Raw genomic sequence first — 16143 nt, forward strand, 5'->3', positions numbered from 1 at the left:
GAGGTGTTCATTTGATGCAGTCACTCATGCCAAAGTCTCATCTGAATAAACATTGTGCTCAGTCATGTGAGTGTCGGTCTGGCCCCAAGACATTGCTCACACTCACGTGTTGCAGTACACGGCTGACCTAAATATTCACAGTGCTGTCAAGACTCACACCACATCAGACAACTGTGACATTGGACGGGTGTGTATTTAGATTTACATTTACATCAAAACAAATCTTTCCTATTATTAATGATACACCATCACATAATTTGGTAGTTGGCTGAACATTTGACCGCAACAGAGAAGTATTTAAAGTCCTTAAAAAGTGCCCTTCTAAGCCACCTTTCTTGGTTATATATGTAATGGGGTGATACAAACGTGGTAGCAGTCATGATAATAGGAGGCAGGAGAGGCCTACAGCTCCAGGAAGGAGGGAAGGATAATAATACTTACCTCTAGCTTTTGTTAGATCGAAAAAATGTCATCTTCAGTGAATTATGTCCTATTTTCTGTTTAGAAAATATGTAGAAAATGTGTGTTTTTGAGACTGCCAACTCATGAAGTGTTTATTTCACAAGTCACATTATCAATAGTTGCCTTGTGGTGGTACGATGTCAACTACGTTTGTTTGCTACCCGGACTCATAACAAGGTGAAACAACTCGAGGAGCGTATGAGCCATGGCGCGAACAAGCAAGGTAAAGTTAGCGAGTGAACCATTCTCTATAGTGCAAGTTGTTGTGCTTCGTGAGAAAAGTAAACGTACTTACGAGGTGTCAGTTAAAGACTTAATTAAAGCGCACTTTAATACAAAAAGCTGTTGTTTGGGCTAGAGTTGACATAGTTGCTAATAACCAAGAAGGCTAGCCAGGTTTGTTCAGTCTAACTGTAGAGCTAAGTTAACTAACGTTACAGAGCAAAATATTTTAAATTGTAGCTAGCTAGCTGGTTATTGTAGGAAAAGCACGACAGTGTCATTGTTTCACATGCTGTATTTATTGATAGGTTAGTTGCTTATTGCAGTTTCTTTTCGCAACTTATATTTCCTTGTTTCTTGTTAGCTATCGAATATGAGGTATCATCGTTATCAGCAACGAGTTAATTACCAAAGATTGTAATTTACAAACGTTATGGTGAATGAATTTAGCGAATGTGGTGCATAACTACAGCATTCGTCCTATTAATTACACGAATGATGAAGTGTACATCCCTATGAGCGCCTCAGACTCGGGGCATGCACAGACATGCTCAGGATGTGAAGGGGGATTGTCCACGGCGAGGGCCATCTAGTGGTGTGTACTGATATTGCTAAATAGAACTTTTGACAGCAGTTCGATATCCTCAACGCAATTATTTGGAAAAAAGTCATTTAAATGAAAGCATTTAAAGGAGCAAATGCCTTTTAATTTGCTGTTGTTTAAAAATCAATTATCAATTTTAAAATCATTATTTTTATGGTTCTAGTCAGCGCTGGTGCTGTGTATGGATGTTGGGTTCTCCATGAGCAACGCAGCCCCTGGCCATGAAGCACCGTTTGAGCAAGCCAAGAAAGTCATACAGAAATTTGTTCAACGACAGGCAAGTATCCAAACATGTACCGCTGCTTCGAAAACGTTTTAAGTTTTGTTCTGTCAGAATAATGATGAAATCTATCCTTTCTTTTTTGCTGTTGTCGGTTGATGGGTTTACATCTGATGTAGCTGTTTACGATGTGTGTGCAAATCCTGTAGGTGTTTGCAGAAACGAAGGATGAGCTGGGCCTTGTTCTCTTTGGGTCAGACAACACTAAAAACCCGCTGGCCACTGATGGCCAGTACCAGAACATCGCCGTCCATCGACACCTCATGATCCCAGACTTTGAGCTGCTGGAGGAGATCCAAAATGACATACATCCAGGTTCTCAACAGGCAGATTGTATCCTTTCGGTTGATACTGAGACACTTGTGAAATTGTGAAGTTATTGTTTCATAGTTTACTCGTACTACGAAGGTAGTGCTTGTTCTTAAAGACACTTTTGAGTAAAACCACAGCAATCCATTAGCTAGTAATGGAACATATGGCATAGCTTCTAATACAAATATATTTTTGTCACTAAAAGTTTTAATAACAGCATCAGATATTGTGTTGCTTCCTTTACACTGAGTACATCAGGGTTGGATGCACTTGTGGTGTGTATGGACCTCCTGCAAAAGGAAACTCTGTGAGTAGGCACTGATATTAACAGCAATCAAAGGTTTTTCCCAATGACCATAGATTGCTATGCTAAGGTAAGGTTGCTAAGGTAATGTTCCATCATGCCTGTCTGTTTTTGTGCCATAGGGGGAAGAAGTGCGACAGGTTAAACATTGCCCTGCTCACTGACCTAAACACGCAGGTGTGTGCTGATCAGCTGGACGTCATCATCAGCAACCTGAAGAGGGCTGGAATCACACTACAGTTCTTGTGAGTAGCGTATCTTGCGCCAGCAGTGATATAGACAAGGCAATGCAAGTGTATGTACACAGCACAAACAAGCAGTACACTGCTTCACAAATGAGCAGATAAAAGAACAGAGAAAAATCAAGAATTCTAAATGTAGAATGCATTTAATGAGTTCAATATCAGCTGATATAGTATACGGGCAGTTTTAGCAGGTGCAAAAAGGTTGTGTACATTTTTAGATGGGTTTGGATGTTTTGGCAGGGGAAAAGCTATGTTAAGCCACAAATATTTGTGCAGTATACACATACATACAAGTTGGGTAGCAGTGGGTCTAATGCTAGGTTTTATGTGATTGGGTCCCATCTGTCTCAACTTGACTGAGCAGTGATCCCTGTTTCCCCCTATTTTCCCCTTATGTTTTTATGTTTGCACTATATTGGAATGTCAAGACTGACCGAAGTCCATTGTGATGTTAGTGATCATATTGATTTGAGTTTATCAGTAGTTGTGTATACGTAGGGGATAGATTAATAACGAAAATAGGATTGTGCAAGATTGATTAACTGATTGCATGAATGAATGAATGAATGAATGAATGACTGAATGACTGAATGAATGAATGAATGAATGAATGAATGGAAAAAGCTCACAGCAGCTGCAGTGTTCTGCCCCTGCGACTGCTTGTGTTGTTTTCGCCTCTCCTGTCCTGAGGGTTAGAACGGCGTGCTATCTTTGCCCTCTGATTCACCTCGTCCTCTGACACGTTTCCCCCCTGTGCTCTCTTAGCCTGCCGTTCCCTGCGGACGCGGATGATCCTGGAGAGGGGGGGTCGGATGGAGACGGAGGTGCCCGGCGGCACCCCCACGGGAAGGGGCTCTCGCGGGAGCAGCAGAAGGGGCTGGAAATGGTGCAGCAGATCATGCACTCCGTGGACGAGGAGAGCGGCATGGAGGAGGTGCATGCCTTCAGGTATGACCTTTGACCTCAGACGAGGTGTACTCCTTCAGGTATGACCCCTGAAAGGGAGCGTACGCCTTCAGGTATAAATAGATGTTCTTTATAGCGTGGCTCTTATTAAATTGTGGATGTTCTTCACTGAATGCACTGAACACACACTGAACTCACACTGAACACACACACTTCCCCTATTTAACAAAATATAGAGTATTCAAAATGGGGTCCTCATTTGAACCCAAATGCATCAAGATCCAAAGCTCAAAGAAATGCCATTAATGAATTCATTCATCTTCATATGGGGCTTTGTCGTTGCTGCTAGGGTGAGGCAGATTTTGTGACGCCTGGCTGGGCACTTAGAAATATATCCATGCAATTAGTATAATTAGAAGATTCTAATGAAGAATTTGGATGATGTGCAATCAAGTGGTGCTGTTCGTCCCCTTTTATGTTAGAAATAAACAGTGACTGCTTCAAGATAGACCCCTCTTAAATAAGATAAGCTGATTGCATATTAAGTGATTTAATTTTCTGCATTAGTCTCAAAGAATTAATGTAATTTCGCACATTATTCCCTAAATCAAGAATGGAATCAAGTTTAAGTCGCCTTCCTCATAGCACCCTCACCCTGACATTGTCAGGAGTTTCAGTGACTGTAGTGAACTATATAGACAGCATCCTTAGTTAAACTGATTCCATTCAGGAGTTTCAGTGACTATAGTGCACTATATAGACAGCATCCTTAGTTACACTGATTCCATTCAGGAGTTTCAGTGACTATAGTGCACTATATAGACAGCATCCTTAGTTACACTGATTCCATTCAGGAGTTTCAGTGACTATAGTGCACTATATAGACAGCATCCTTAGTTACACTGATTCCATTCAGGAGTTTCAGTGACTATAGTGCACTATATAGACAGCATCCTTAGTTACACTGATTCCATCTTTGGAAGTGACTTACTGTAGTGTGGAGAGCATTTATTACAACAGTTGGGTCCGGTCGAACAATTTATTAATTTCTGATTCGGTAAGAGGTATTCCGCTAGTATACCGCTAGTAATCACTCTGTGTGTGATATATTTCAACCGCTGAATTGTAGAACATCAACATTCGATTTTTTTTAGAGAGCAGAATTGCAGGTAGAGATTTTATAACGTTACATTTGACAGCCTCTCTCACTCAACTTGGCTGCAGAGTGACCATATTCGTTGCTTGGCAACCCTTCACGCCAAAAACTATGAAACTATTTTTGGCAACCAGGTGTCTTCAAACTCAATGTGGTGTCTTCAAACTCAGTTAGTCGGTAGTAGAACTGTTGTATGGCAGCAATATAAAGTGAGTGACAGTGGGGTTGGTAAAGGACAGTGGCTGGGATCTCAGGGCTGGGATTACCTGCGGCTCTCAGCCTCCGACCTTGGGCCTCCTTTACAACCTTTACCTTTACAAATCACAGTCGTGGGTACGTCTTTTACCAACCCCACTGCCCTCATGTCATACTGCTTAAGTACTGACTCCAGTGTTTATGCTTTGTCTGGTGCAGTGATGCCATTGAGAAGCTGTCCATCTTCAAGCACATTGAGAGGAGACCCATGGCCTGGCCATGCATACTCACCATAGGCACCTCCCTGTCCATCCGCATCGTGGGCTACAAGGCTGTGAGTCACCCATTATGTGTTTATTGGAGTATGGAAAATGCAAAAAAACAACAATCTAACAACATTCCTGCCATGTTTTTGTATGGAGATTATAGCTAAAAAGCTGTATTTGTATATTCTTCCTTTCGTGCTCCTGAAACACCATGTTGATTGGCTAGGACTGTTTATGACTTGGTCCGAGCAACTATGTTTGTTTGAAGGTGAACTTAAAAGATTTGAGGGATTTTCCCCTGACTTCTAGGCCATAGATGCAGTGACATGAGTTATCCATGCTTTCGTTTTCGTTTCAGTTTACAATACTATCCCTGCTATGCACAGGTCACAGAGGAAAAGGTAAAAAAGACGTGGTCCGTGGTGGACGCCCAGTCCAACAGGCGAGACGACGTTAAGAGGGACACTGTCTACTGTCTCCATGACGACAACGAGACAGAGGTGCAGAGGGAGGATACCATCCAGGGTGAGACTCGGGAGGCACAAAGGCATTAGCAACATGCTACAGGAACTACCCTTAGGAACATGCTACAGGAACTACCCTTAGCAACATGCTACAGGAACTACCCTTAGCAACATGCTACAGGAACTACCCTTAGGAACGTGCTACAGGAACTACCCTTAGCAACATGCTACAGGAACTACCCTTAGGAACATGCTACAGGAACTACCCTTAGGAACATGCTACAGGAACTACCCATAGCAACATGCTACAGGAACTACCCTTAGCAACATGCTACAGGAACTACCCTTAGGAACATGCTACAGGAACTACCCATAGCAACATGCTACAGGAACTACCCTTAGCAACATGCTACAGGAACTACCCTTCGACTCTACAGTCTTATTCATAGTTTTCGTACACTACAGTACTTGAATTATTCTGGGAAACCCCAATTCAAACACTTAATAGTCTGTGAAATCTCAGTCATAGTTTGGAATGTTGAATTTCCTGTCATAAAATAAGTTATGTTAAAAATGTACGTGAAAGCTGTAGGATTTTATGTTTGAAATTCTGTAAGAATGTTTATTAACAGTTGGCAAGTATGCATCCAAAGAAAAGAAAATGTATGACTGAGTTCTCCTCTCATTTTAATATCACAACTGGTGGATGATGCAGAAGTAATTCTTAAAACCTCATATTCAGTGTAAAACGCCTGTCTGGTCAAGGCTGTGTGGTTTTGGATGTTGTCTAACTTTTGAAATGTTAGATGGAGGCACAGAAGGTTCTGACTATTTATTCCATTTTCCTCTGACCCACCCCCCACCACCATCAGGTTTCCGATATGGGAGCGACATTGTTCCTTTCTCCAAGGTGGACCAGGAACAGATGAAGTACAAGTCGGATGGAAAGTCCTTCTCTGTTCTCGGCTTCACCAAACAGAGCCTGGTAAGGCTTGGCCACTAGGGGGAGCTCTTATTTACATGGCAGCCTTTGGAGAGGATCCTGGTCTATGACCAAACAGAATGTCACAGTGTAATTGGTCCTGAGGTTGACTTTGTACTATCCCTGTTTGTGTAATTTAAGTCACACCAATGCATTATGTTTTCCATGATGTGTGCAGTGTGGATTGACAGTGGTATGTGGTAATTTTAAACTATAATCGCAAGGCTGTGAAAAAAATTTTCAGAGCTAAAACAAATTGTTTTGTCCTTCTGTTATTGATTGCTTTCCAGATGTGTACACATCTGTTTTCGCACCACATAGAACAAACAAAATACAGAAACAATTCATAGAATGCAGAATTTGGGTTTATTAAAAGAAGAGCTATTCTTTGAAAAGCACTGTCTGTGAATGGTACCAATCAAGCATTACTGTAGCGTTAAACATCCCTAATAACTTGCTGACTTACTGCCTAGGGTTGCGGTCTAGCAGGACTACAACCAAATCCTGTTACAGAAACGATTTTAACAAGCAGGGCTTTGTGCAGTTTGATGTGAACCGCCTGGAATAAGGTTTTTGTTATGACTGTTTGTGTGTTCTCCCTCTGCCTGTTTCTCTGTTTGCCCTCTGTGAAAGACACTCGTTTGTGCTAACCCGCGTGGCCGTGTTGTATCGGCATCTTTTCATGCAGATTAATCGCCATCATTTCATGGGCAGTCAGGCCATCAAGGTCTTCGCGGCCAGGGATGATGAGGTGAGTACACAAATCAATGGAGAGAGAAAAAATAACATCCAAAACTCTTCTTTACATCATGGCCTATGTTAGAGAGTGACCCAGAAGAAGGGGGCTTATGCAACCCCGGGGTGTAGTGCTAAACTGGAATCATATGGCCGTCCTGGGGTCTGGTAGGAAGTCGGATGGGAACACGCCAGTCCATATCATCAACATCCTTTCCCAGTTTAAGCCCTTTCTAGTCCCCTCCCCCCCCTATTATCTGTGAGCTAGTGTTCAGGTGACTGACACCTGCATGTCTCCTCTCAGCATGCCAGCGTTGATGTCAGACCATTGTCATTGTCACAATGTGTGTGGTATCAGAAATGCCAATGTTATGGCTGAGGTTTCAAGAGAAGCATCACCTGGTCAACATCAGTGTCATACTCCAGTATTTGAACCCCCCCCCCCCTCATCGTCTCTGACTGCACATATGTATCAACCGGCTCAGACCCAGCTATACACTATTCCAGCCAATCAACACCTTGCTTCAGGAGCACTGAAGGATGGCTGTAATTTGATTGGCTGTTGAATTCAAATATCAACAACCTTTTGCAGACTGTATGGCAGACTGTACAACTTCAACATCTCTATCTTCTCTGAGTAAACATGTCTACTGACTGCAGGCCAGAAAGCTTGTGTTCAGGTGAGTGACACCTGTGTCTCTCCTCCCAGCATGCTGCTGTCGCCCTGTCGGCCCTGATCCGCGCGCTGGACAGCACGGACATGGTGGCCATCGTCAGGTACGCCTACGATCGCCGTAGCAACCCCCAGGTGGGCGCTGCCTTCCCCTGCGTCAAGGAGAAGTACGAGGTGAGTGTGTGTGTGTGTGTGTGTGTGTGTGTGTGTGTGTTTGGCTCTGAAAGAGTCTGTCATTCCTGGCGAATCGTTGATGTAAGGCCAAAGTTGTTTCCTTGGTTCAAGTTAGCTGCTCGTAGATGGAGTGCGTAAAGGAACTCGAGAAGTAGGCTTAGCGAAAGAATCCGTTTATTAAAATTTTAGCCTCGGAATTTCTGACACACAGCACTGTAATCTCAGATCGTACAGTTACAAATCATGAGAATACTCTTCGTCGTTGTCTTTAACCGTCTTTCGCCGCCGTCTTCTGAATGGTAACATAATTCTGTAGCTCTTATAGCGCTGCAGAATTAACATACTAAACAATTGCATAAAAGATTACCCACAGATGTTTGTCCGGGGGGGGGGGGGGGGGGCTTTTGTGGAATGTGTGTGGGGGTCTTTGATGTGTGGGTGTACTTGATGGATGGTGGGTAGGTATGTCTGGGGGTCTTAGTTAAGGTGAGGTGGGGGCATGTAAAGTGTAAATGCCAGGCAGGGGGCGTCTTGCTGACCCTGGCCATCCAAATGAATCTAGTCTATGGGGCACTGGCTCCAAACCCCTGGTGTGTCAGAGACTAAGGATAGGGGTCAATTGATATGGTCTGGTATGTGCAACCCACCGCTATCTAACAGGTCAAACACATGGAGGTGGTTTCCCCTCTCTTTACAGCTAGCCTCTGCTCCTGTGCAAGATCCATGGAAGTGTTTAGTAAATTGTTATTTGTTTTAACTTTTATGTCAGTGCCTGATCTACGTCCAGTTGCCCTACATGGAGGATCTGAGGCAGTTCGCCTTCGCCTCGCTGGAGAACAACAAGAAGTTTTCACCCACGGGTAGGCAGGCTCCTGGCCCGAGGCCCATTCCTCCGCTCTCTTATGTGGGGAAACACAGCCGTGTGTTTGCTGTTGTTGTTTTTGTCCCGCTACTCTGGGCAACAGAGAGGGCCCTGGGGGGTAACGGAAGAGACTCAGCGGGCACAGATTTGTAGAGTGATTCGTCCAGTTGGATCCAATTTAAAGCTTTCAAAGCAAGTGCTCACACTGTGGCAGAGTAATTGCTTTTAACTGGTCAATTAAGTACACAGTGCCCTGGTGAAGACGCGGACACTGTAGTCATCTAAGGACGTCTGTGGGGTTTAAGACGTGGGTCAAGCCTCTCTAATATTCTTGTTAACTGCATTTTCTGATGCTCTCGCTCTCTCTCTCTCTCTCTCTCTCTCTCCCTACCTCTCCTCCTCCCCTCCTCTCCCTGTGTTTGTGCACCAGAGGATCAGCTGTCAGCGGTGGACTCCCTCATTGACTCCATGATGCTGGTGGAGGAGAAGGAGGACAGAGAGAAGGAGGACCTGTTTAAAGTCAACCACATTCCCAACCCACAGTTCCAGAGACTCTTCCAGGTGCTCCCCACACACACATCATGGATGTACCTGCAATCCCCACACACACACATTATGGATGTACCTGCAAATCCCCACACACACATCATGGATGTACCTGCAAATCCCCACACACACATCATGGATGTACCTGCAAATCCCCACACACACATCATGGATGTGCTTGCAATCCCCACACACACACACACATCATGGATGTACCTGCAATCCCCACACACACACACACATCATGGATGTACCCGCAATCCCCACACACACACACATCATGGATGTACCTGCAACCCCCACACACACACACACATCATGGATGTACCTGCAAGCACAGAGTCAGGTTCCTCATGGTGGATAGATAGCCAGAGTGCCACATTGTGTACTGACTGTTAAAAATGTATAAAAAGCTCTGTCTGATATCAGTGTTTTCAAAAGCTGTGTCTGATATCGGTGTTTTTCTGTGTCTGATATCAGTGTTTTCTCTGTCTGATTCTACGTACATACTTAAAATCAGTCAACGAAACAGCATAAAATCTGTAAAACTAAAACCAAAAACAGCACAAGCTTTTAAGCTCCTAGAAGCTCATGGAGCTCTACTGGGTCATGCCATTGGTTTGGTTAGCTCTGGGTTAGTTGTAAGCCCTTTTTAAGTAAACATCTTTAATTGAAGGGCCACTATTGGCCGAAAAACAAAAATTTTGACTGTTGCTGGGGATGCTTCACAGAAAAACAGAGTTCATTTTGAAAGCGTTTAATTCAGCTCTTAGTTGAGTGAATTGTACACTGTATTTATTTAATGTACCCTCTTCAGCAGTGTTTGCACTAGTTGGGGGTGAACCCCAGGTGCTCCGCCGCCCCCCTGTGGTGAATGCAGATATAGCCTATAAAGATACTGATACATCAAACCAGTGTTAAATGTCACTCTTAACACTTTGTTTATTTGCCCCACTCTTGCCCCCCCACCCCCAGTGTTTGCACGAGCGGGCGGTGCACCCGGGCGCCCCGCTGCCCCCCATGGAGCCGTGGCTGAAGCGAGTCCTGGAGAAACCCCAGGCTCTGGAGGCCCGCTGCCATGCCCCGCTGGAGGAGGTGAAGAAGAAGTTCCCTCTGAAGGTGGTGGTGCGCAAGAAGGAGCAGAAGACCAGTGCAGACGTGTTCGGGAACGGGTGAGAACCTGGAGAGGAGAACCCCGGGGTTAAGGTTGGAAGCTGCTACAGCAGGTTTTGGGCTAAAACTGGCAATCTAAAATGCCAGCAAACTACCTAAAATATATGCAAAAACCTTGCAAACACCAATCAGAAGTTCATAGTTCATGACCTGGATGGCTAGGGGAGACAGTCGATGTGTTTATCTGTCCATGACCATATACCATCAAAGTGACTTTGAAGATGAAACCAAAATTAGTTGCCTATAAAAACATACATCAAAAAGTGAAAATGTGTTGCAGAATGTTGCTTTAAAATTCCAAAAAGGTCTTCTTCGAGGTCTGGAGACATTTAGCACCTAATAAATAATTCTACAGTACTATGTTAAGAGTCTTCAGGGGCTTCAGAGAGACTGGGGAAGGGTGTAGCGAAAACATTGTTTAACTTTTTCAGGAAGCAGGTGTCCGGTTTCAGTCATAAATTATCAGCATTCGGGGGACTGGTGTGGACTCGAGTCGGAAAGTCTCTGGAATGGGTCTGTTGGAAAAAGAGATTCCGGGGGGGGTGGGCTAATGAGTTGCGGGCTGTGGGAATAGACTCTACCCCTGGGAGGGCGCTGTGGGAATATGCACCTGGTCTCCATCTTCAGACTGGCTTGGGCGGCAAGACAGGATCTGGCAGCCTGTGAAAAAGGCCTTTGTTTACGTCGTGACCTTATTCTTTATGGGGCCAAATGGTGGAGAGCTGATGTTTAGATGCAGTTTCTTGATGCGGTTTGTGCTCGTCCTTACGTAGAGGAAAGGTTGGAGGTGAAAAAAGGTTTTTGTTTTTTATTTTCTGTGCGTTGGTTGTTTTTTAGGAAAGAGGAGCCAGATGCTAAGAAGGCCAAAGGGGACGAGGAGGAAGACTACAATCTGGCCGAGATTTCAGAGGGCAACATCACATCTGTAAGACATGGTGTTTATGACTGTGTATATACAAGCATATGTGTGTACATATACGTATTATAACATATGTTGCATTCCCCCCCCTCTACCCTGGCCTGAGTGCCACACACCTCCCTCCAGCCACTGAACATTTGCACTAAATTGTTCATTTGTCTATATCTATTTATTTAAAATTGTTGTCCATATCCATATTCATCGTACTTATATCTTATCATGTCTCCTACCTCATTTATAACTTTATAACTTCTACTGCCACCTTCACCTGTACTTCACCTGCACTTTACATATATCTAAATCACATCTGCACTAATCACCATTATTGCTGCTCATGTTCTTACTGTTCATACCACTTATATCTTATGTCATACTGTATATATCCTATTTATCTATATTTATATTACCATTATGCACACACTCTGCACTCTTCTGCTTTGCACTTCTGGTTAGATGCTAACTGCATTTCGTTGCCTCAGTACTCTGTGCAATGACAATAAAGTTGAATCTAATCTAATTTAATATGTATAATCATATTTTCATTTGGATATTCCATGTATATATGCATATGTTGTGGTAGTTAAAATACAAAGGAAAAATACTAAATACTAAAAGACAAACTGCTTCTTTGTCAGGTGGGAAGTGTGGATCCGGTGAAAGACTTCCGTGCACTTATTCGACACAAGACACTTCCCTTCGGCGAGGGTGAGAGTGCATCTCATGTGTGATCTTATCCGCCTGGAGAATTGTACCATAGTATAGGGAGTGTATGCCTGATGTTAGCAGTGAAAAGGGCTTCAGTTCCTAAGGAGCACAGACAGTGCATGTATATATTTTCATACATTTGATATGTATTTTATACATACAGTATATATATATATGTGTGTGTGTGTGTGTGTGTTTTGCGTATACAACTCTGAAACCCTTTTGAGTTGCATCTCATTCAGCATGAGTGACCCTCTTCTCCTCTTCCTCCTCCTCCTCCTCCTCCTCTCTTTTGTTCTGTGTCCTCTTGACAGTCTGCCAGCAGCTGACCCTCAGAATAGAGCAGTTGCTGGGCAACAAGAGCACACCCTACTACATGAAGGCCATCACCTGCATCCTGGCCTTCAGGGATCAGTCCGTCAAGGTGAGCACCCGCAGGCAGAGAGGCCAGGGGGGCACTGCCAGGGACCAGCAGCTAAACAACCAATAGTCAGACCAGTCGTCACAGAGACTTACAGGGACCAGCTGCTGACCAATCAGCAGTTAGACCAGTCGTCACAGAGACTTACAGGGGCCAGCTGCTGACCAAACAGGAGTTAGACCAGTCATCACAGACATATTAGGACCAGTCATCCCAGACATATTAGGACCAGCTCAGCTCAGACACTGTGGTGAGCATTGACTCAGTAAAGATACGAGGACCAGCACTGACTAACCAGCAGTTTCTAACTCATTACGTTTTATTTGATTATTGATTATTTGAGTCTTAGAGCATAGTGAATAAGAGAAGGATGTGTTGAGATTTACACCGCCAACCTTCCCCTTCAGTCTCCCAGTGTAGAACCGACCCTGTGACTGTCCCCATGACTACCTCCATTATTGCATCATAATCACGCCTAAGCTTCTTAAGTGTGAAGACACCTGGGTCCCTGAAGCCAGAGGACTTCATTTTCCCTCGCTGTCTAAGGGGAAAAAGCTGTCTACAGCTGCAAAGGCCCACACAGTTAAAAACGGGGAACTTGCCAGCGGTAATTGTGAGCTGCTACTGTAGACCCAAAGCCTTAGAAGGAGCACTTTCTGGTGCAGAGTGGGCTGTGTTTATGTATTTAAGTGAACACTGTTGAATGAATGTTCTCCATGAATGTCGTCAGTTGGTGGTAAAGGGAAGTGACATGGCCAGGTCGTCTATTAAAGCAGCAAATGTTTCGCAGAATAGTTATGAACTCGAAGCGTACAGCACAAGCTGGCAAGGGTGTGTGTGTTGGAAGGAATCTCAAAGAAGGGACGAAACTCAAGACTTCTGTGTGTGTGTTTCTGTGTGTGTGTGTGTGCGTGTGTGTGTGCGTGTGTGTGTGTGTGTGTGTGTGTGTGTGTGTGTGTGTGTGTGTGTGTGTGCGTGTGTGTGTGTGTGTGCATGTGCGTGTGTTTCTTGGCAGGCTGCGACGGCTGAACTCTTCAACAGCTACATGCAGTCCCTGAAGAGAAGTATTCCAGACAGAAGCCTCCAGGAATTCTGGGATTTAGTCTCCTCAGGTGGGCCGTGGGGGACAGCACTGTACTGTCCGTCTTCCCGCTCATCTGACAAACTCATCAGGACCTCGTCTGCTTAGTCCAGCAGCTCAGCAGTGAGGGGGCTTAGACAGGCTCGGTCTACAGGAAGTTGAGAGGTCTTACTGAATGCAGAAAATTGCACTGAATGAAAGCATGTGGTTTAAGCGAACAAGGCTGTGAGTGTTAGTGTAGTAGTTCAGCGTTAGTCACAGACTTAGAGACTATCAGGACTCAGGAGGGTCTCTCTGGGATAGATCTGTCTCTGGGCTTCTGCGGACTCGGCTCAAATCTGAGTGTGTCTGTTGTAGTTTGTATAGCTGTTCATTTGTTAATACTGTGGTTGTTTACCGTCCTCAGTGTCTGTTTGTGTTTGTGTTTGTGTTGTTTTATGCAGATGGCCTGACTTTGATCAGCAAAGATGAAGTGGAGGGAAGCTCTGTGTCCAAGCAGGAGGCCAATCAGGTTTGGCGTTTTTCTCTGTGCTTCTTTCTGCTGTTATATAACAGTGGTCTCCCTTCTCATGTTACTTAAGTGCAGTGGTGCTGACTCACACGCTTAAAGATGGATACATACACATACACACACACACACACACACAGACGTATGCAGACGCACACACACACACACACACACACACAGACACACACAAACACACACACAGACGGATGCTGACACATGCACGGATGCTGACACACACACACACACACACACACACACACACACAGACACAGAGTTTCTCCTTCTACCCAACCCCAACATCTGGCTGGAGTTGCTTGAGGAAGAAGGCCAAGAGCTACTTCCCTGGAACAGCTTAAGCTGGAAACAGTGCATGTATAGTTGTCAGTCACCACTGCCCCAATTGTTTCTGTTCAAGTCATTTTAGACAGAACCCCTGTCATACAGTTCTGATTCCACAGAGCTCTGTTCCCAGGAAGCCGTGTTCTTAGAATTCCTCTGGAGTAACAGTAGTAATAATACCAGTCCCTTCTTCACACTCTTACACATTGAGGGATGAGGGATACTGACATAAACAAACGCACGTACACACACACACACATGAACACACATTAACACACACATACACACGCACACACACACACACACACACTCAATCAGTGACTGTAATAATAATACCAATCCTTTCTCTTCAGTTCCTCCTGTTGGAGGAGAAGATGGAGGAGGTGGAGACTCCAGCGGTGGTTGACACAGGAGACGTAGATGATCTGGTCAGTGCATTCCTTCCTCCTCTTTACTCTAAACAGTAGAGTGCTGGAAAGCACTCCAATTTGAGGCGTCAATGTTGGAATCACTTCTCACAATAATATGAATACCAGAACAAAAAAATATATGACAAACCTAATCTTTAAGGGTTGCACATGCAGCGTCTTGGTTTCAGAGTTCAGGGACACTGTCATAATATACTGGATCATTTCTGATCGCTTACCTCTGCGAATACGGTCTGGAATCCCTCAGTTGAAAACAGCCTGACTGCTTCCTGGCTGACCTGATCAGCAAGTTGAGAGGACTCGTGTAGACAATCAGCTATTCGCTCGTTGATACCGTTGAAAATGAGCACGGAAGAAAGAGAAGAGTAGTGCCTCTGGGCAGATCAACTGAAGGCTAAACAGTCCCTTCGACTTTGGAATTCTCGGCTGCACTCATTTCTGACCCCCGCTGACCCCAACGAAAAATCCAGCGGCGAGTTTCCAGACCACAGAAAACTCTGTGAAATTTGCAGACAATAGCAAGGGGCTGCATGTGTGCCCCCCCCCCCCCCCCCAAGCCCTCCTGGGATACGGACTGACTCTGGCTCTGATTAATGCTGGAAGTCTTCATCCATATTCCAAGGTTAAGGGCCTAAATATAGACTCCTCCAGCGCAGGCCCAATGGTCAGAGCACAGATTGTCTCCGGTCAGATGCTCTCAGAGGACACTCATTACTCTTCAATGAGATTTAAGCAGGAGATCGGGGGGGCGGCGACGGCGCTTTTGATCTGGGAGCACAGCCAGGCGCTAGCTAGATAATAATTAATTATCCAATGACTCCTCCTAACGTTGTTTTTTTTTCTTTTTTCTTTTTTATCTCCTCGACAGCTGGACATGATGTGAGAACAGAGACGTCTGGACTTCTGGCCGGAGCACTGGAGACTTTAGTCTGCACACCCACAGTTATAACCGAGTCAGCCGTGCCTTCTTCAGCAAGACTGTTGCTCATTCAATGATGTACTGTTTGTTTGAAGGCAACTTACATGTAGAGCTGCTCTTGTTGATTTGCGTGTCTGGATTCTCATCTAGCTGTCTAAACTGAGAAGATGTGTAGTCCTTTTTTTATGTGGGTCTGTCAGCTTATGATGATGTAATAAAACTGACCGGACATGGCGATGTGCGAGTCTGAACTCATTCGTGT

General features: G+C 44.6%; 1 protein-coding gene across 2 annotated transcripts; it reads left to right on the forward strand.

Moving 5' to 3' along the window:
• The first annotated feature begins 169 nt into the window (after positions 1-169).
• Positions 170-16115, forward strand: xrcc5 (X-ray repair complementing defective repair in Chinese hamster cells 5). 2 transcript variants are annotated; one of them, XM_012841647.3, is made up of 22 exons: positions 170-187; positions 640-685; positions 1452-1565; positions 1718-1901; positions 2139-2187; positions 2307-2429; positions 3195-3377; positions 4906-5020; positions 5339-5477; positions 6289-6401; positions 7087-7149; positions 7843-7980; positions 8750-8840; positions 9273-9403; positions 10364-10560; positions 11399-11486; positions 12116-12185; positions 12500-12609; positions 13622-13718; positions 14131-14198; positions 14888-14962; positions 15831-16115. In XM_012841647.3, exons 2-22 carry the CDS (start codon positions 668-670, stop codon positions 15843-15845), a joined length of 2181 nt encoding a protein of 726 aa, XP_012697101.2. In that variant the 5' UTR covers positions 170-187; positions 640-667; the 3' UTR covers positions 15846-16115. The 2 variants fall into 2 exon arrangements, with proteins under 2 accessions (XP_012697101.2, XP_031438023.1); XM_031582163.2 differs by lacking the exons at positions 170-187; positions 640-685 and adding an exon at positions 1261-1279.
• Positions 16116-16143: the final 28 nt, after the last annotated feature.

Source organism: Clupea harengus, chromosome 2 (genome assembly GCF_900700415.2).
Source record: "Clupea harengus chromosome 2, Ch_v2.0.2, whole genome shotgun sequence".
NCBI lineage: Eukaryota > Metazoa > Chordata > Actinopteri > Clupeiformes > Clupeidae > Clupea > Clupea harengus.